General features: G+C 41.2%; 1 protein-coding gene across 2 annotated transcripts in view; it reads right to left on the bottom strand.

Moving 5' to 3' along the window:
- LOC106587063 (sodium- and chloride-dependent glycine transporter 2-like) overlaps positions 1 to 21,912 on the bottom strand; it is a 56,110-nt gene extending 34,198 nt beyond the window's left edge. The window contains exons 1-11 of one of the 2 annotated variants that reach the window (XM_014174952.2): positions 21,721 to 21,912; positions 20,229 to 20,657; positions 18,804 to 18,951; positions 17,743 to 17,874; positions 17,391 to 17,564; positions 15,944 to 16,094; positions 15,285 to 15,417; positions 14,923 to 15,057; positions 12,700 to 12,803; positions 3,053 to 3,177; positions 2,640 to 2,752 (exon numbers count right to left, since the gene is read on the bottom strand). In XM_014174952.2, coding sequence (XP_014030427.1) covers positions 2,640 to 2,752; positions 3,053 to 3,177; positions 12,700 to 12,803; positions 14,923 to 15,057; positions 15,285 to 15,417; positions 15,944 to 16,094; positions 17,391 to 17,564; positions 17,743 to 17,874; positions 18,804 to 18,951; positions 20,229 to 20,657; positions 21,721 to 21,723 — 1,647 coding nt within the window. In that variant the 5' untranslated portion in view covers positions 21,724 to 21,912. Of the gene's footprint in view, positions 1 to 2,639; positions 2,753 to 3,052; positions 3,178 to 12,699; positions 12,804 to 14,922; positions 15,058 to 15,284; positions 15,418 to 15,943; positions 16,095 to 17,390; positions 17,565 to 17,742; positions 17,875 to 18,803; positions 18,952 to 20,228; positions 20,658 to 20,850; positions 21,151 to 21,720 lie in introns of those variants that run through there. The other variant, XM_045708893.1, reaches the window with a different exon arrangement.
- Positions 21,913 to 22,596: the final 684 nt, after the last annotated feature.

Below are 22,596 nucleotides of genomic sequence, written 5' to 3' on the forward strand. Positions count from 1 at the left end.
CACAACTTTGGAAGTATGCTTGGGGTCATTGTCCATTTGGAAGACCCATTTGCGACCAAGCTTTAACTTCCTGACTGATGTCTTGAGATGTTGCTTCAATATATCCACATAATTTTCCATCTTCATGATTCCATCTATTTTGTGAAGTGCACCAGTCCCTCTTGCAGCAAAGCACCCCCACAACATGATGCTGCCACCCCCGTGCTTCACGGTTGGGATGGTGTTCTTCGGCTTGCAAGCCTTCCCCTTTTTCCTCCAAACATAACAATGGTCATTATGGCCAACAGTTCTATTTTTGTTTCATCAGACCAGGGGACAAAAACTACGATCTTTGTACCCATGTGCAGTTGCAAACTGTAGTCTGGCTTTTTTATGGCGGTTTTGGAGCAGTGGCTTCTTCCTTGCTGAGCGGCCTTTCAGGTTATGTTGATATAGAACTCGTTTTACTGTGGATATATATATACTTTTGTACCTGTTTCCTCCAGCATCTTCACAATGTCCTTTGCTGTTGATCTGGGATTGATTTGCACTTTTCGCACCAAAGTACGTTCATCTCTAGAAGACAGAACGCGTCTCCTTCCTGAGCGGTATGACGGCTGCGTGGTTCCATGGTGTTTATACTTGAGTACTATTGTTTGTACAGATGAATGTAGTACCTTCAGGCATTTGGAAATTGCTCCCAAGGATGAACCAGACTTGTGGAGGTCTACATTTTTTTCTGAGGTCTTGGCTGATTTCTTTTGATTTTCCCATGATGTCAAGCAAAGAGGCACTGAGTTTGAAGGTAGGCCTTGACATACATCTACAGGTACACCTCCAATTGACTCAAATTATGTCAATTAGTCTATCAGAAGCTTCTAAAGCCATGACATCATTTTCTGAAATTTTCCAACCTGTTTAAAGACACAGTCAACTTAGTGTATGTAAACTTCTGACCCACTGGAATTGTGATACAGTGAATTATAAATTAAATAATCTGTCTGTAAACAATTGTTGGAAAAATTATTTGTGTCATGCACAAAGTAGATGTCCTAACTGACTTGCCAAAACTATAGTTTGTTAACAAGAAATTTGTGGAGTGCTTGAGAAACGAGTTTTAATGACTCCAACATAAGTGTGTGTAAACTTCCGACTTCAACTGTATGTGCCCCCTGTTCCCCATTGTCCTTGTTGATTATTGTTCCATGTCCTGTGCTCTGTTGTATCAGCTTTTGTGTTACCGTGTTAGTGTGCACTTGTTTTTACGGGTCTCGTCCCGTGTATTTATTAGAGGTTTACACCTCGCTCTTTGTTTGGTTTACAGCCCTGTGTTATATATATACACGTGTTTGTTTTGGGCTTCGTCCCCATCATGTTCATGACGTACTCTATTTTGGGTAGAGAAATTAAACCCCCTATTCGTATCCCTGAGCCTGCTTCCTATCATTATACAATGTGACAGAATAATCAACCTATCTAATGGAGACAGAAATTTGTGGAGTGGTTGAAAAACGAGTTTTAATGACTCCAACCTAAGTGTATGTAAACTTCCGACTTCAACTGTATATACAAATAATTATGGATTGGATTCATATGGCATTTAAATATAGCACATATGTAAATTGTTTGTCACCAGTTCACAGCAAGTTTCACACTACAGAGCAGTTACGTCACCTCCTCCACTACCCATAACCAAAATGTATGAAACATGGAATCCCCTACCTAGGCAGTCCTCTACCTTGCTCTGTTTGCCCCAACCTAAATAAGTTTGGCTTCTATTGGTTTCAATTGACAATATTGGTGCCAGAGGGCCTGATGTTGCTTCGTGGCCTGCGTGGAAATCAAACTTGGGAGAAGACTGGCAAACACAACAACACACACAAGGCCCTATAAAATCAACGATGCGGAGAACGCGGACGGAATCACGTACTCCAGACATTGAAACGGAATTCAACAATATAAAAAAACTATTTGAACTTAGGAGGAAATCAACTAAATGTATTGAAGTTATTTGAGAATTATTTCATTTACCCAAGATTATCATAAGACATGAACAAAATGCATCAGTGATTCGTATTTCCCTTAAACTTTCTGAAGAGGCAACGCTGGAATGCCCCTGTCTGTGTGTGCGTTTATCTAACACTTTGCGTAGCCATTAGCGATGATGCTAATAATGATAACCGTCTTCTGGGTAGATGGAAAGGCTTTCCCAAAAACCTTCTCAATTAAATGTGAACTACAAAGTAGCCTATGCCTACCTGGCAGAGTGATATCATGACTATTTGTATCAATCCAGTGGTGATTTGTTTAGCAAACTCTGCAATCATGTGTGCTACAGAAACACTGCTAACCAAACAAGGCTCTAGCTTTGCACACATGTATCTACACCCTAAAATAAAAAATTCTCAGAGTTATTCCAGCCCTAAAAAGTGGTTGCCTGATGTGGTTTAAGCACTCTTGTGGATACATTTTTTGAATTTTGTTGTTTGTCTATGAATGATTTTGAGAGCGAAAACCTGACAAAACAGGGGAAAAACTGAAACCTTCACAAACAAAACAGAGAAAATGTCATTTGGGGGTAAAAAATAAACAGAATTAGACAAAAAAAATACAACAGATTTTATAGAGCCCTACAAACACACACAGTGAGGCTTGGTTACCATGGTATCCAGGCCGAGGGTCAGCAGCATGAGGAAGAAGATGATGGCCCAGAACGGAGAGAGTGGGAGTCTGGTCAGAGCCTCTGGGTACACCACAAACGCTATGCCTGGACCTGAGAGTGTTAATTCAGATTGATAACCATAGACAAAAGTGCCAATAAATACTGAACAAAAGCAACTATCTACTCTGACTTGGGTTGTGTGCATATCGAAACAGTACTATTACACTTCAGAATTGGCCAAGCCACTCTCTATCTCTGTAGATATCTGTCTATCTGTCTATGGTCATACACTATCTGATCCTACCAGACCTAGGTTTCAAATCATTTCAAATACTTTGTGTATTTTGACTTTTCAAGCATTTGAACCCAGGTCTGCATGCTTCATGATCCCTATATGAATGTGTCATTTACCTTCATCTGCCACCTTCTCAATGGGCACCTTCAGTTCATGGGCCATGAATCCAATGACGGAGAAGATGACGAACCCAGCGAATATACTGGTGGCACTGTTAACTATGCACACTATGATGGTGTCCCTAAACAAGAGAAGAGAGAGACAAGAAAGGGATGGAAATGTTACAGGGCTGTAACCCTTACAGTATTGGAGAACGTTTTCTATATGTTGGTAATTGTTATAATGTGTCAAAATGTCAAAACATTATAATAACATAACCCTAGGATGTTCTAAGTGTTTTACAGGAGTTAGTAGCTGGTTTTGTTAAAGTAATGTCTTCTTTTACATATCTATCGACCATCGTCATGTGTGATATTGAATAAATGTATGAACAAATAAATGAATTATCTTCTGTGCAGTCTTATCCAAATGCATAACATTTGTGGAGTGGTTCAACAGTTCCCTCTAGTGAGAAACTATGGCCTCATACCAAGGGAGAGAGTATACTGTGCCAGTCTCTGCTAGTAGCAGTGTTACTTCTAGTTTATATGTTGTGATATTGTCACGGTACTCAGTATCACAACACTCAAAGTATCATGACAAGAAAAAAAACATGAAGCAGACAGATTTTCATGATGACAATCGTCTGTTGGAAATAAACAAACAGCTAGCAACACCTAGCCCACCTCAGGATTCCCCCTTTTCCAGCCATTATTTCCTTGTTTTTGTGAGGTGTAAATTCACCTGTCACAAAATTGTTGCTGGATAGATTAATTTAAAAAGAAAATCAATGTACACTACCGTTCAAAAGTTTGGGGTCACTTAGAAATGTCCTTGTTTTTGAAAGAAAAGCTATTTTTTTGTCCAATAAAATAATTTTTCAATTGATCAGAAATACATAATGTTGTAAATGACATTTTAACTGGAAACGGCAGATTTTTTATGGAATATCTACATAGGCGTACAGAGGCCCATTATCAGCAACCATCACTCCTGTGGTCCAATGGCACATTGTGTTAGCTAATCCAAGTTTATAATTTTAAAAGGCTAATTGATCATTAGAAAACCCTTTTGCAATTATGTTAGCACAGCTGGAAAATGTTGTTCTAATTAACGAAGCAATAAAACGTGCCTTCTTTAGACTAGTTGAGTATCTGGAGCATCAGCATTTGTGGGTTCGATTACAGGCTCAAAATGGCCAGAAACAAAGACCTTTCTTCTGAAACTCGTCAGTCTATTCTTGTTCTGAGAAATTAACAACTCTTTATTAAGAAATCCTCTACATGAAATTTCAGCCAGCCAGACCGACCAGCCAGCCCGAGTCACCTGCATGCCCGACCCCCACCAGTCTAGTCAATAACTCAACTCTCTCCCAACACAAGTTCCTTCCCAGTTCCCACCTTACATTTTTTTAGTTCCCAAGGGAAAGTTTTGGAAACATAAAAAACCCACACACACACAAAAAAACACATCCACCTCAAATATAAATGAACACACAGAAACAGCAAATCCTCCATATAATTCATTTCATAGGCCTAATAGTACTGTAGAGCTCTTTTAACTTGCACACAATATAGCTGGGTTGCCCTGTCCCTAGGGGTCCACCACACTGCAGCTCCCCAACCCAACACACCCCACTCAGCTTTAGGATCTTATGGCGCCGGAGGAGAAGGCTGCCATTTTACTGGCTCCTAACCAACTTTGCTATTTAGTTTTTTTGCATTTTTCATAGCTCATTTTGTACATAACGTTGCTGCTACCATCTCTTATGACCGAAAATAGCTTCTGGACACCAGAACAGCAATTACACACCTCGAACTGGACAAAGATTTTTTCTTTAATGAGTACGACGCGAAGGATATACTGCTTCCCGGAGACTAGGCCCTCGTCCCCGTCATTCGTGTGAAGAAAAGACGGAAATACAAGGGGCGGAGGTATGGGTGCCTTGTGAGAATTTGTCGGAGAGTGAGTAAACCACCACTATCCTCGGTATTATTGGCCAACGTGCAATCATTGGAAAACAAACTGGACGATCTACGATTAAGAATCTCCTACCAACGGGACCTTAGAAATGGTAATATCTTATGTTTCACCAAGACTTGGCTGAAAGGCGACACAGATTATAAAGAGTTGGCTGGCTTCTCCATTTTTTCGGCAGGACAGAGCAGCTACGTCTGGTAAGACGAGGGGCGGGGGTGTGTGTCTATTTGTCAATAACTGCTGGTGCGAGATGTCTAATATTAAATAAGTCTCGAGGTATTGCTCACCTGAGGTAGAATACCTCATGATAGCTGTAGACCACACTATCTAAAAAGAGAGTATACCTATATTATTCGTAGCCGTCTATTTACCACCACAAACCGATGCTGGCACTAAGACCGCACTCAACAAGCTGTATAAGGCCATAAGCAAACAAGAAAATGCTCATTCAGAAGCCGCGCTCCTAGTGGCCGGAGACTTTAATGCAGGCAAACTTAAATCCATTTTACTTCTATTCTACCAGCATGTCACATGTGCAACCAGAGAAAAAAAACTCTAGACCACCTTTACTCCACACACAGAGACGCATACAAAGCTCAATACACTCAATACAGAAGTGGTCAGATGACGCGGATGCTATGCTACAGGACTGTTTTGCTAGCACAGACTAGAATATGTTCCGGCATTCATCCAATGGCATTGAGGAGTATACCACCTCAGTCACTGGCTTCATCAATAAGTGCATCGACAACGTCGTCCCCACAGTGAGTATGTACATTTCCCAACCAGAAGCAATGGTTTACAGGCAACATCCGCACAGAGCTAAAGGCTAGAGCTTCCGCTTTCAAGGAGCGGGACACTAATCTGGATGCTTATAAAAAAATCCCGCTATGCCCTCAGACGAACCATCAAACAGGCAAAGCTTCAATTCAGGACTAAGATTGAATCCTACTACACCGGCTCTGACACTAGTCGGATGTGGCAGGGCTTGAAAACTATTACATACTACAAAGGGAAACCCAGCCGCAAGCTGCCCAGTGACGCAAGCCTACCAGACGAGCTAAATGCCTTTTATGCTTGCTTTGAGGCAAGAAACACTGAAGCATGCATGAGAGCACCAGCTGTTCCGGACGACTGTGTCATCGCTCTCTCCATAGCCAATGTGAGCAAGACCTTTAAACAGGTCAACATTCACAAAGCCATGGGGCCAGACAGATTACCAGGACGTGTACTCAAAGCATGTGCGGACCAACTGGCAAGTGTCTTCACTGACAATTTTCAACCTCTCCCTGGCCGAGTCTGTAATACCAACATGTTTCAAACAGACCACCATAGTCCCTGTGCCCAAGATAGCGAAGGTAACCTGCCTAAATTATTACCGCCTGTAGCACTCATGTTGGTAGCCATGAAGTGCTTTGAAAGGCTGGTCATGGCTCACATCAACACCATCATGCCAGAAACCCTAGACCCAATCCAATTCACAAACCACCCCAACAAATCCACAGATGACCCAATCTCAATCTCAACCACACTGCCCTTTCCCACCTGGACAAAAGGAACACCTATGTGAGAATGCTGTTTATTGACTACAACTCAGAGTTCAACACCATAGTGCCCTCAAAGCTCATCACTAAGCTAAGGACCCTGGGACTAAACACCTCCATTTGCAACTGTATCCTGGACTTCCTGACGGGCCGCCCCCAGGTGGTAAGGGTAGGCAACAACACATTTCTGCCACGCTGATCCTCAACACTGGGGCCCCTCAGGGGTGCGTGCTTAGTCCCCTCCTTTACTCCCTGTTCACCCATGACTGCGTGGCTAAGCACGACTCCAACAACATCATTAAGTTTGCTGATGACACAACAGAGGTAGGCCTGATCACCGACAATGATGAGACAGCCTATAGGGAGGAGGTCAGAGACCTGGCAGTGTGGTGCTAGGACAACAGCCTCTCTCTCAATGTGAGCAAGACCCCCATTAACAGGCCCCCATTAACATCGCCTGGACTGAATTGGAGCGGGTTGAGAGTTTCAAGTTCCTTGGTGTCCACATCACCAACAAACAATCATGGTCCAAACACACCAAGACAGTTGTGAAGAGGGCAGGACAACACATTTTCCGCCTCAGGAGACTGAAAAGATTTGGCATGGGTCCCCAGATCCTCAAAAAGTTCTGCAGCTGCACCATCGAGAGCATCCTGATCGGTTGCATTACCACTTGGTATGGCAACTGCTCAGCATCTGACCGATAGGTGCTACAGAGGGTAGTGCGTACGGCCCAGTACATCACTGCGGCCAAGTTTACTGATATCCAAGACCTATATACTAGGCGGTCTCAGACGAAGGCCCAAACAATTGTCAAAGGCTCCAGTCACCCAAGTCATAGACTGTTCTCTCTGCTACCGCACAGCAAGCAGTACCGGAGCACCACGTCTAGGACTAAAAGGCTCCTTAACAGCTTCTACCCCCAAGCCATAAGACTGCTGAATAACTAAACTAATCAAATGGCCACCCTGACTGCTGCTCCTCTCTGTTAATTATCGATGCATAGTCACTTTACAAATGACCGAGATTAACCTGTACCCCCCCCACATTGACTCTGTACTGGTACCCCCTTATTGTGATGTACATTTATTGTGTTACCTTGTGATTGATTCGATTTTTTTATACTTTAGTTTATTCGGAAAATATTTTATTAACTCTATTTCTTCAACTGCATTGTTGATTAAGGACTTGTAAGTAAGCATTTCACGGTAAGGTGTACACCTGTTGTTGTATTCAGCGCAAGTGACAAATAAAATGTGATTTAGTGAAACATTATTGGTTCCTGGTGTGTTAGGCCATGGCCAGAGTGACAACCCACATGATGGCAGACCCCCAGGGCCAGGACTGAACAGCCCAGCAGCTAGGGATTGCCTAAATAGATTTCTCCCCTGACTTGGATATGTTTTCAGTACAGACTCCTTTTGTCGTACTGTATTCCATATAAGGCATCCAGACCTTATGAAAGTTTCCAAGTATATACCCTTAATCTGGTAAAATAAATCAATGCTAGTTACATAACTTGACATTGTGGGAGGATAACCAACCTTCCAATTAATGGCAATGCATTTCGGAACCGCTATAAATGCTTGGTTACACAGTTATTTCAGTCTCCAGTATAAAGAATTACCTTGGTGTACATTTATACATTATTTTATCCAAGAATAGAATCAATGGTTCAATTATTGAAATTAACATTATTCCCAGATCCCAGACTGTAACTTTAAACTTAATCTGCTGTCCTGTAGTTTAAGTTTATTGCGGCATGGTCTGCGGGAGCGGTCGGTCAAACAGACTTTGGGATGAAATTATAGTATTTTTGTTGTCCCACTGATTATTTGGAAACGGTCCTCTGTCTGTTTTGTATGTGTTAGCCTACCTACTGTATCAAGCCTACCTCTCATAGTTGGGCGTGCGCCTAGTATGTGTAGCCTCATTGAAATAGAGTAGGCTACCAACATGGGCGGAGAATCACGTGGCAGTTAACTTAAATATGAAATTAACTTAAATATGATTAAACTGTAGTTTACTACAGTGTCTGTAAATAAATATTGAGAATGGAAAGAAGTGGAGGGTGCTCAACCAACGTGAGTCGAAGTGGATTCAAAAAATGTAATCTTCATTGAAAAAGAGAAGGCACAACGCGCACATAGGTCAGTCTACCATGGTGAGCCAGCGTTGCGCCTTTTCATTTTCAATGAGTATTGATTACCCATTTATTTGTCTCTGCCTGCAAATCGTCCTCCTAAAAGGTAGGCTATATCCTATAAGCCTATGCAAAACGTAGCAAGTGTTGCTGTCATCATTCTTGCTGCTTCAAGTTCAGTAGCCATACCTGCGCAATCAGGTGCGTGTGTGGTGTCAATTAAATAGAGTAGGCTATAGCCTATGCATGGACGGACAAGCACGGGGAGTTATCTTTCCAGGAAAATGTACTCCCGAAAATAGGCCTATGATTAGGCTATAGTTTACTACATTGCCTAGAAAGGCCTAAATATTGATCACCCATATTTATCAGTCTGAAAATCTTCCCACTATTAAAAGGTAGGCTATAAAAATAGCTCAAGAGAAAGTGGAAGTCTCTCCAACTCTGCTCACTTCAAATTACATCTAGCATATTGGCTGATCTAGCCCAGTAATACAGATAGCCTGCTATAAGGGCAATGTGAGAATCTCTGGTAATTTAACCTCTTTCCTTAATTTATTTTTGCGCATTTGATATTGCCTATAGGATGCAAAATTGCTGGGACCATAGCTGGCAAGTGAGCTGTATCATATAAGCCTAAAATAACATTGAGGGACTGCAGTTGGGTTTGGGACCAGTTCTTGCGGTAGCGGGTGGGAGTCGGACAGAAAGCCAGCTGTGCAATATGAAAAGCTGAGGGTGCAGGCAGGAGTGGGACTAAGAAATCGCTCTGGCGCAGACCTCTACTGTGCACCATGACAGTGAAGCCTGTAATGTTAGAGCTGGTTATTACTGTGTCAGTGTTAAAAGTAGGGAATTAGCCAGGGAAACTGACAGATCAATATTGTGACATTACCAATCTGACTTATACAAACTCAAGCACTGAAAAAAGGTTACAATATCAATCTTCAATTGTTTGGCTGATTGTTTGATTCAGATCTAGTGTGATTGAGGCAAAAAAGAATAGTTAACGTTTGCCAACTTTTGGCCAGCTCTCTCTAACGGTACATCAACTGGCAAAAGCTAGCCAAGTTAATTTACTTCTGTTGAAACGTGACAAAACAAAGGCTATAAAACATGTCCATACAAACAACACCTGTTAGATAGTAATAACAGCCTGGCTATGGTAGCTACTAGCTGACGTAGCTAATTCATTCACCTCAGTCGAGAGGGGCTGAAACATTAGCTAACATTACAGTCAGTTACAATACTAGGTCAGTACTGCGGATAAACACTAGTTTAAAAAAAATCTGTTAAGTTAAACAGCAGTTACCTTGCCAGCTACATCAGTCAACTAAAGAGTAGTCAGTTTCTGCTCTGATTGCTTTTACAACATGGTGAAAGAGCGCAACACATACACACTAAACTATGCTTAACTCTCCCATGCTGGTCCAGCCACCCTTCCAGAAGCTTTCACACAGCCTGTCTGTCCTAAATCCAGCCATCTGAACACTCCAAACAGCCTACCTGACACTGAGGTGTCCTCTTGGTACTAAAGCGAACCGTTGCCGCTTTTGTATCACATTGAAATGATAAAACTGAGGGGGGACAAAACTGAAATTTCAGAATGTAGGGGAGACATGACCCCCCCACCACCACCAGTGAAAGTTGCGCCCCTGGAAGTTTCTATGTAATGCACCTCAATAGGTAGTGCTTTTACACAATGTAGAAACCTAATATTACACAAATGACTGTAATTTCTATTTCAGTTTTCTATATCAACATTTAAGCTTTTATTATAAAAAAATCTTTAGAGAGATAAATATTACTTTCTAGAGCACAACGTGTGCTTCAAAAGTAGCTAGAATTCCTATGGGCCCAATAACCTATAGCTGAAGACATACATGTACACAGTACCAGTCAATAGTTTGGACACACCTACTCATTCAAGGATTTTTCTTTATTTTTTACTATTTTCTACATTGCAGAATAATAGTGAAGACATCAAAACTATGAAATAACACATATGAAATCATTACAAAAAAGTTTTTTTTTTTTTAAGTAAATATATTTGAGATTTGAGATTCTTCAAAGTAGCCACTCTTTGCCTTGAAGACAGCTTTGCACACTCTTGGCATTCTCTCAACCAGCATCATGAGGTAGTCTCCTGGAATACATTTAAATGAACAGGTGTGCCTTGTTAAAAGTTAATTTGTGGAATTTCTTTCCCTCTTAATATGTTTGAGCCAATCGGTTCTGTTGTGACACGGTAGGAGTGGTAAACAGAAGATAGCCCATATGGTAAAAGACGAAGTCCATATTATGGCAAGAACAGCTCAAATAAGCAAAGAGAAACGACAGTCCATCATTACTTTAAGATATGAAGGTCAGTCAATCCGGAAAATGTCAAGAACTTTGAAACTTTCTTCAAGTGCAGTCGCAAAAACCATCAAGCGCTTTGATGAAACTGACTCTCATGAGGACCGCCACAGGAAAGAAAGACCCAGAGTTACTTCTGCTGCAGAGAATACGTTCATTAGAGTTAACTGCACCTTATATTGCAGCCCAAATAAATGTTTCACAGAGCACATCTCAACATCAACTGTTTAGAGAATACTGCGGCCTTCATAGTCGATTTGCTGCAAAGAAACCACTACTAAAGGACACCAATAATAAGAACAGACTTGCTTGGGTCAAGAAACACGAGCAATAGACATTAGACAGGTGGAAATCTGTCCTTTGGTCTGATGAGTCCAAATTTGAAAGTTTTGGTTCCAACCGCCGTGTCTTTGTGAGACGCAGAATAGCTGAACGGATGATCTCTGCATGTGTGGTTCCCATCGTGAAGCATGGAGGAGAATGTGTGATGGTGTGGGGGTGTTTTGCTGGTGACACTGTCAGTGATTTATTTAGAATTCAAGGCATACTTAACCAGCATGGCTACCACAGCATTCTGCAGCAATACGCCATGCCATCTGGTTTGCGCTTAGTGGGACTATGTTTTTCAACAGGACAATAACCCAAAACAAACCTCCAGTCTGTGTAAGGGCTATTTGACCAAGAAGGAGAGTGATGGAGTGCTGCATCAGATGACCTGGCCTCCACAATCTCCCGACCTCAACCCAATTGAGATGGTTTGGGATGAATTGGACCACAGAGAGAAGGAAAAGCAGTCAACAAGTGCTCAGCATATGTGGGAACTCCTTCAAGACTGTTGGGGGAAAATTCCTCATGAAGCTGGTTGAGAGAATGCCAAGAGTGTGCAAAGCTGTCATCAAGGCAAAGGGTGGCTAATTTGAAGAATCTAAAATATAACATATATTTTGATTTGTTTAACACTTTTTTGATTACATATGTGTTATTTCATCGTTTTGATGTCTCCACTATTATTCTACAATGTAGAAAATAGTAAAAATAAAGAAAAACCCTTGAATGAGTAGGTGTGTCCAAACTTTTGACTGGTACTGAATGGTATATATTTATACATTATATATATTATCATTGTGATGTAAATATATGATAGTTTATGTGCTGTGAACATTTGATAGATTTTCAAAATCCAAAAAGTTTTGAGTATCTTACTCCATTATACAGCTGTTACATTTATAAGAACTGTATTTTTGACCTTCTATACATTTTGACGACCCTTGCTAAAACAACCGTAAGTTGTCATAGAGTCACGTGTTTACTTCCAAAGCTACATAACACAGTATGTTACATAAAGCAGGTTGCTGTGATGACAGCAATTATTAGTCTGCGTCGTGTTTTATTTTTGCCATGGAAAATGTAATAGTGTGAATATCGTGATACAACTTCTTATTTACCCGTGTGTAACGGATTTGGATTGGTAACCTCACTCCTCAGTTTGAAATGTCTCTACCCGTGCTAGCTTTACGGTGGCGTAGCTGGCTAAGATTTTGTCAAGAGGGCAGTCACGTGTGATTGCGAGACAGAGGATTCGGGCGGTCATATATGGAAGGAAGCAAAGCTGTTAAGCAGCACAGTGAGAAGTGCTTACCTGTAGCAGTTGTTGTGGAACTTGTTGTAAGAAGACAGTGTGATGAGGCCTCCCCAGGCTGCTGACAGAGAGAAGAATATCTGGGTGGCAGCATCCTTCCACACCTAGAGTAACACACACAAATTCACAATCACTTTTAGAGACAGAGGGATGGGTGGAGAAATGTGTGTGTGTGAACGCATGTGTGTGTGTGTGTCACGACTTCCGCCGAAGTCGGCCCCTCTCCTTGTTCGGCCGGCGTTCGGCGATCGACGTCACCGGCTTTCTAACCATTGCCGCTCCATTTCTCATATGTCCATTTGTTTTGTTTTGTTCCATACACACCTGGTTTTCATTCCCCAATCAATCTACATGGATTTAGTCCTCTGTTCCCCATCATGTCTTTGTGTGTAATTGTTTATTGTTACGTGATTATTTTGTCAGGCGCTGCACTTTTGTTATTAGACCGTCTTTGTGGCACTAGTATGTTTTATGTGCTGTCGTTGTTGACCGGTATTAAAGTGCGCCTGTTTAATATACTCCGCTCTCCTGCACTTGACTTCGCCTCCCATATACACGCCTAACAGTGTGAGTCTATCTGTGTGCCTGCGCGCACTTACAGTTGAAGTCGGAAGTTTACATACACTTAGGTTGGAGTCATTAAAACTCGTTTTTCAACCACTCCACAAATTTCTTGTTACCAAACTATTGTTTTGGCAAGTTGGTTAGGACATCTACTTTGTGCATAACACAAGTAATTTTTCCAACAATTGTTTACAGAGAGATTATTTACTGTATCACAATTCCAGTGGGTCAGAAGTTTACATACACTAAGTTGACTGTGCCTTTAAAGAGGTTGGAAAATTTCTGAAATTATGTTATGGCTTTAGAAGCTTATGCTAAGCTAATTGACATAATTTCAGTCAATTGGAGGTGTACCTGTGGATGTGTTTCAAGGCCTACCTTCAAACTCAGTGCGTCTTTGCTTGACATCATGGGAAAATCAAAGGAAATCAGCCAAGACCTCAGAAAATAAATTGTAGACCTCCACAAGTCTGGTTCATCCTTGGGAGCAATTTCCAAATGCCTGAAGGTACCACGTTCATCTGTACAAACAATAGTACGCAAGAATAAACACCATGGGACCACGCAGCCGTCAAACCGCTCAGGAAGGAGACGCGTTCTGTCCCCTAGAGATGAACGTACTTTGGTGCGAAAAGTGCAAATCAATCCCAGAACAACAGCAAAGGACCTTGAGAAGATGCTGGAGGAAACAGATACAAAAGTATCTATATCCACAGTAAAACAAGTCCTATATCGACATAACCTGAAAGGCCGCTCAGCAAGGAAGAAGCCACTGCTCCAAAACCGCAATAAAAAAGCCAGACTACAGTTTGCAACTGCACATGGGGACAAAAAGCGTACTTTTTGGAGAGATGTCCTGTGGTCTGATGAAACAAAAATAAAACTGTTTGGCCATAATGACCATCGTTATGTTTGGAGGGAAAAGAGGGAGGCTTGCAAGCCGAAGAACACCATCCCAACCGTGAAGCATGGGGGTGGCAGCATCATGTTATGGGGGTGATTTGCTGCAGTAGGGACTGGTGCACTTCACAAAATAGATGGAATCATGAGGAAAGGAAAATTATGTGGATATATTGAAGCAACATCTCAAGACATCAGTCAGGAAGTTAAAGCTTGGTCGCAAATGGGTCTTCCAAATGGACAATGACCCCAAGCATATTTCCAAAGTTGTGGCAAAATGGATTAAGGACAACAAAGTGAAGATATTGGACCTCAATCCCACAGAAAATGTGTGGGCAGAACTGAAAAAGCATGTGCGAGCAAGGAGGCCTAGAAACCTGACTCAGTTACACCAGCTCTGTCAGGAGGAATGGGCCAAAATTCACCCAACGTATTGTGGGAAGCTTGTGGGAGGCTACCCCAAATGTTTGACCCAAGATAAACAATTTAAAGGCAATGCTACCAAATACTAATTGAGTGTATGTAAACTTCTGACCCACTGGGAATGTGATGAAAGAAATAAAAGCTGAAATAAATCATTCTCTCTTCTATTATTCTGACATTTCACATTCTTCAAATAAAGTGGTGATCCTAACTGACCTAAAACAGGGAATTTTTACTAGGATTAAATGTCAGGAATTGTGAAAAACTGGGTTTAAATGTATTTGGCTAAGGTGTATGTAAACTTCCGACTTCAACTGTACGTGTGTGTATGTATACCTTAGCATCATTGAGTTTCTCCCACTTGGGTGTGATGAAGTAGAGGATGCCGTCACCAGCCCCTGGGAGGGTCACTCCTCTGAACAACAGAATGACCAGAACCACATAGGGGAACGTAGCTGTGAAATACACCACCTCGGAGAGGGGAGAGGAAGAACGAAACGAAGGGAGAGTTAGCAGGTTTTGTGATAAGTGCACTGATTCAACACTTTTAGTTCAAGAACAAACCCACTAGAGGGCAACATTACATAATAATTCACAGAACTACAAACTTTGTTTTATGGTTCTGGGATTTCACAGGGGTAAATTATTCAAATCCAATGGAGGTACCACATGAGCAGAGAGTGAGAGATTTCTCTTACTTTCCCTGATGACTTGATTCCTTTGGCCAGGGAGAGGTAGACTATCAACCAGGCCAGGAACAGGCAGCCTGCGAGGGGCCAGCGGATGTCTCCAGGGTACTCTATCCCTTTGGAGATGTGCAAGACATTGTACCTATGGGACACACGTGCGCGCGCACACACACACACACACACACACACACACACACACACACACACACACACACACACACACACACACACACACACACACACACACACACACACACACACACACACACACACACACACACAGAGAGAGAGAGAGACAGAGAGAGAGAAAACAGTTATTTCAGATCTGACATGTATTATTCCTTCATATCAATCAATAGCGGGAAACAATTGTGTCTATATAGCCCAATAACTGTGGCCTAATTATGTTAGAAAGGAAATCAACATTTACAGTATAGTATGAGAAATCACAAGGATCCTCAGCCAGCAGGCCTACTTCAAACATAGAACTTCTCTGTAACTCTGATGCAAGTTATTATTTTATTAAATTTTTTTAACTATATTTTCATTTAATACTTTTTTTGCTGTTTTATTGTTTGCGAGGAGAGCTTGCAAGTATGCATTTAATTATACTGTGTACACTACACTGTATCCTGTGCATATGACAAATAAAATTGGATTTGACTTACTTGAAGTACTCCTCGCTGGGGCTGACGTAAGTTTTGTTATCCGGAAAGGTCATGTTAACCAGTTTGGTCAGGTTTCCAATGGCTTGAGCCGACAGACAGAACGAGCTGTTCTTTACAGAGGTGATGTTTTTATCATGGAGGATACACGTGTCTGTCACAACCAGAAACCAACACATGTCAACCAGGACAGACAGACAGACAGACTTACATACACTGTATCGAATCAGAGAAAAAAATACATCTCAACAGGAACAGACAGATCTCTTTACAATCTGGTTTAAAAACTGTATCAACTTTCAGTTTTCTCAGGTGGTGGGTATAATGTAGAATAGATAATTGCCCAGCACACTGGTTCATACACCCAAAACAATGATCTCTGCCATGCTTTACATATTACTGTTCTTTACATACTGTACTTGATACCCATTACAGGAAATGTCCTCTATTCTCAGATGAAAGCCATTCATCCACTGTATGGAACTTAAGCATGTTTTTTTTATGTGTATTGATTATTTTTCTTTTAACAGAACTGTAAATGCAAATTGTGCTTATTATGAAATAACCTTTTTCCCAATATTTTTAAAGATTATATCAAATGTAGCCTAGAATACACATAGAAACGTTCAGCATGTTTGACAGAGTAGATCTAGTTTCGCTTTGTATGATGATCATAAGTTTGTTGTATTACCAATGAAAGCTACGGGTTGAAACAGCATCAATGCTATTCAACGATACAGAGAAAGACCAGGGAGACGACAGCTACTGTAACTCGTACTATGACCAAGAGAGGGCAGTCTGGCGCACACTGCGGCACTGCAGCAACTCCACTACTTGTAAATGTGTCAAGCAAGCAACTTTTGTGCTGAATTCACTGAAATGCAATAGACAAAACTTGCATTTTCTTAATCAAATTTCGATTTCACCCCCCCCAGAAAATTATCCGGTCATACTGCGATTTTTTCTTTTATCAATTTATCTTATTTTTTAAAAAGTATTATTGTAACACAATGTAACCTAAAAACAATTACTCATAATTGCACAAATGCAAAAACGAATTTGTCTACTGAGCCTACACCTTAATCTTGAAAATACACATTTTGTATAACTGCTTTTTGCTCATGATATAGATTAGATTAGAATGAAGATATAAAAAATGTCACACATGTGTAGCCTACACACAGTTGAAAAAAGAACTTGAGACCCACAGAATAACTATAAAAATCAGTACAATAAACCTAGTAAGCAAAAGTATCACTTTTGAATGTATATGAAACTAGAAAACAATGCTTAAAATAACCCGCCACTCTACACTATAGGGCAGGTTACAGGCAGAGAGACCTTAGCTGAGGGGTGCGTTGCGCATTGCGCAATGGTGAGGGGGTGCTTAGGTGTATGTGTGTGCGCATGCATGAGAGTGTGTGTGCGTTCTGGCGCATTGTGGTCTTACCTAAGAGAAGCATGTCTTTGTCCTTACAGTCCAACGTGTTCCACTCGTTCTTACAGTTAGCCCATGGCAGTGAGCCCTTCAACGAAGCGAACAGGTAGTACAGTGTCCAGCACATAATAATGTTATAGTATATGGCTATCAAGACAGATATTATCAACATGGCAATCCCGCAACCTAAAATAAATAAATGAGACGAAATATGTAAATTACTCTTAAGCAGGCAGAGGAGCTTGATCAAAAGTAATTATATCATAATAAGTAGTTTTCATTTTTTCTGAAGTTAGTGTATGTTACTAGTTTTAAATACGTTACTTTATGAGTTTGGATCGCAGCCTGTATATGCGCAGTTTACCTTGCAGAGCCGGGATGGCTTTCCACACGGACACGGGGCCCTGGCTGGCAAACTGACCCAGGGAAACCTCCAATAAAAAGATAGGGATCCCGGCGAGGCACAACATTATAAGGTAGGGGATCAAAAAAGCACCTATATACACAGGGAAACGGGGCAGCATTTCAAAGTAGCGCACAGGTACAAGTGAAAAGAGATTACTCAAACTTGGCTCACATGATTTAAAAAGAAGACTATAACAGACTTAATTCGACTGCCTTTCTCATGGAATAAAGAGATTATGTATGGCAGGTAATAATGAAATAAATGTGACATATCTGTATGTGTTACACTTATTTGCTTCCCTTGCATGTAGCCTAATTAGTTGTTTAAGGTAGCTAGAATATAATAATGCATAGTGTAGACCAAACTAAATTGAAATGAAGATAGGCCTAGTAATAATAAAAAAATATATATAAATAATATTTTGTTTACATAAATTCATTATCAATCATAAAGCCTAAATAATGTAACTAAAATCCACGAAAAAGAGTAGGCTCTTAGACGCTGAAAAATAATGCTAGCTAGACGCTTTCTATAACTGTTTGGAAAATGTGTCATAATAAAAAGTCGCCTATTCCTTTAGAGAAGAAAAGGCAGTCAAAAAGTTAAGTGAAGATTGTGGTTTTTTTCGACACTAATTTAAACTCCAATGATATAGCCTAGCAAGTGAATGAATTAAAGTGATGTATTTTCGTTTGATAATGTTAAAATACATTAAGCATACTGGTGTTTAAACAATGGCAAAACAACAATACAAATCATCCAGGATAAAAACACAATTAAGTCGATTTACTCCCATTTTGTTCCTCGAATTTAATTACATCGTCAATTTCGTTCATATCAATTATGCGTGATGTCAAACATATACATCTATCATTGTGGAGCAATGGAATATCTAATTAAAATAACATTGATCAGTTTTGGAATCAGTGTTATTTCTTTTCCGCATTTAGGTGCTTTGCATTTACAACTTTAGTGACATTTGCAGTGCAGGTACATTCTCAACTCAACACTCTCCTTACCTCCACCATTTTGGAAGGCAAGGTATGGAAACCTCCACACGTTTCCCAGTCCAACGGCATAGCCAACCATGGACAGGATGAAATCCAATTTATTAGTCCAGTTTCCCCTGGCCTTATTCTCATCTCCACTCTCGTCCTCGTCTTCCTCCTGGTAAAATCAGTGGATTTTAGTGCTAGGTTTCATGTACATTAAGTAACCATATAGGACTTAAATTTAGAATAGCCAATCATCAAAACGTCTCAGATCCTAAACCTCCTGCCTTACTGGGTGAAGGATTCGTTTCGTTATTCGATATATCAAATTAGCCACAAGTATAGGCTATTTGCAACAGTAAGAACATACGAAGATAACCCGCTTCAACACACATAATAATCTCGGGAACAACACTCTTTGATTGATGCGTGCATTTTAAAACATGACAGGACAAATTCATATGAATATTCATAAATACAGATAATTAAAATTTCCTTATTTCTGATTCCCCGCCAATAGGGGTAGAGGGAGACGGGACCAAGCTTATCAATGGAACACTGTGAGGCTGGCGCGCGGGCGGAAGAGGAGAGTGGCGAGGAATGCCCTCGCGGGGATTGTAACAATGGGCAGAATCCGCAGCCTTATGTAACCCATTACCTAGCGCTGTCATGGGTTTACCGAGACCAATCCCGAGAGAGCATGATGCGGGGTTTCTATCCCTCTTTCTATCTATACCTGACACACCGAGCAGCGTAGTGCGGGGGATATACCATTACTGTATGCTGATACACAAACAACCATCTTACAGTAGGCCTATTCCTTTATCTCACTGCAGTGGGAAGATTCCGTCCATTCAGCACTTTCACGACGCCGTTTTAGACCAACTTTTGTTGACAGAATGTAATCAAATAGGTAGCCTACTCTAGCCAAAGGCAGAGGGTCAGAACATCGAAATAGATAGCCTACCTTTTCCGTTCTATATTTTGATCATTTTCCACAATAATTGGGAATTCTTCTAAACTATTATATTGGTGAATTCTAACCCTGATTCATAGACAATTGTAACCTCTGGTCACTGCATCTGGCCATTGTAAATGGAAACTCACTTGAATAGGCTATATAGCTCATATTCTCTCAAATCACCCCTCAGCAGCAGTCTCCAGTGCCGGACTATCTCAGGAGTCCCATGGGACCGTAATTACAACTTCTCCTCAGCCGCAGCATGTCACCCCCACCTCGGTTTCCTTATCCGTGAAAGACCCGATAACACCCCAGCCAATTCCCTATCCTAATAGGCAATACAGGTTGCATGTCAGATAGATCACCACTCACTCCAAACCACGGTTCGTCTTGTAGTCCCCCCCCCACCCCCCACCCCCCACAAGCTCTCCCGACCCCGGTTGTTTGGACGATCCTCCCCGTATCGAAACAATTCGTTTGAGCCCACTTACCCCCGTCACCGCGCCGGGCTGAACAGACGTGTTGCCATCTGCGCCCAGAATGATGGTGGTCTGGCTCATGGTGGTCCAGTTGCCCGATGCATTGTTTTGATCCCCGGTGGCCCTAAGCGGGTCCCCGTACTGGACAGGGATATCCCGGGAAGCCGAGTTCGCAGCCACGGATCCAGGCACCGTCAGAGCGGCGTTTTTAAACGTCCCATAGACTTTGACTTCTCCCGGTTCTCCTGGTTTATTTTCCGTGGGACAGAAAGTTTTGCTCTCGTTAGATTGTGCTGGCTGAGGGGCCGGGTATGCGTCGGACGTTTGGTTGAAGGCATTATCCGGTTTGTTTGCTGAAACTCCCTCCGGCTGGTGCAACGGGTTAAAACCGGTAGGAGCATTGGCCGGCTGTTTGGTCATCTCTCTCTGGTCGGAGAAATCCTGCAACATGTCATTTACAGATGAAGCTCATCACACAAGACAAGGGGCAAAAAATCATATAAAAGGCTATGCAAACAGAAACACTTTAAGATGCATTTACCAGCTCAGTGTTACCACTAATAGGCTATGAATTGAGAATTAGATTATTTTAGCGCTATTATTTTCAAATATAAAATATGGGCTAATCACCTACAATAAAAATGCAGCAGCGGTGGGTGTTTCTGCAGTATTTTAAAAGCCCTTTGTTGCATGTTTTGGCTCCGCAGCTCTGGGCTTCAGATCACGGTCTGCGGGGGTTTGCCTCTCCTGTTCGCTGTTACTGCGAGATTCTTTAATTTTACGCCCCATTTCCCCCATGTCATTCAGCTCCACACAGCCACTGATTTTTATGGGCAATAGACAAGCTGCCGGGCTCTTGACAGCTCCCCTCTCCCTGGCAGGCATGTATGATCACCGGCATCAGGCTACATCTCTGAGAGGACCCGGGCGTGCAGAAATACAAATTACTATCTCCGCATATATATCCTAACCAAGAGGAAACAAAGCAATGTAAGAGAGCGCGGGATTTCTAAACACAAACATGCTACATTTAGGTTAAAGTAAAAAAAAAATTATAATAAAAGGGGGGGAAAGAGATCGTTTCTGCGTGTTTTGTCTACCACCTTGCATATAGTCTATAAAAAGGACATCTGATTTCGTTTTTCTTAAACTGAAAACAAATACATTCAATACAAATAGCCCACCTTGAATGGAAAAGAAGTGTTTTTTGAAGTGTTTTTTGATTGAACTGAATGCATCTTTTGCTCAGAGATTGCCATGTGAATGCGAGTTGTGAAAAGTTTCCGTGTGTGGAGCAGCGCTATGTAAACTCGATTTCAGTACCATGGACAGCGCACAACTCGGCTACTGAATACAACCCATTATCCAGCATGCAGTTTGAATAAATGAAAATATTTCCACAAAACGAAGTAAGCCTGCTTCAACCATTTAGATAAATAAGATAACGTGTATGACAAATGTAATGTAGACTAAAGAAAATAAACAAAGTATGTAGCCTACTCACCATTTGTGAAGAGGCTTAAGACGTGCTGAAGCTGAAAGGCTGAAAAACAGCTGTAAAGAGAACTGGAAGATGTAGGAGTGGATTTGGCTGTGCTTAGTGCAAAGCTTTCTATACCTCAGTGGGAAATATTGGGTTTGCGTCAGTGCGGAGCAAGGTGCCCTTCGCTTGACATTTTCTTGATAATAAGAGTTTGATAAATCATTGGCCTTGGATTCTTATTTTTAAAGCTACACCGGGTGAAGACGCGCGGGAACGTGCGCATGTTGTTCACGCACATGCCGCTCAGTGTGTGCGTGCTTGGACTGACTCATTCACCAGCTGATTAATAATACACTTTTCTCGAGGGGATGTGTAAGTACACACGAGCTAGGGAGGATTTGCATGTAGGCCTAGATTACATTTTGGGGAATGAGAATGCATGCAGCACGTCAATTCGTAAGAGAACATGTACCATTTGTGGGAGAGAAGATTACATTGATTGGGAAACTATTTCGTTAGATGGTTAATATGGTTTCTATTGTGTTGTATGTATTCCTACTTTGCGCAAATGCTATTGAACATTTCGTAAGAAAGTAATATGTTGAAAACACTGAAAACGTAACTTAACATCTAGTATCATATATTACTTATTTCGCCTATATTTTAATATTAGGATCACATATAATTGTATAGGCTACGACATATGATTATCAATATTAAAAGCAGATGTTTCGTTTCCATAAAGCCTGTGTCAGTAAATGTTTTACACAGACTATACATTTTGGGCTATAGTTTATATTTATAAAATATTCGAAATATCCACCATAACAATTATTTACACCTTTTTCCCCCTTACAAATATTTGTGAAGTGTGTCATGACAAAAACTGCAGACTGC

The sequence above is a fragment of the Salmo salar genome, chromosome ssa26 (assembly GCF_905237065.1).
Source record: "Salmo salar chromosome ssa26, Ssal_v3.1, whole genome shotgun sequence".
In the NCBI taxonomy this organism is placed as follows: domain Eukaryota; kingdom Metazoa; phylum Chordata; class Actinopteri; order Salmoniformes; family Salmonidae; genus Salmo; species Salmo salar.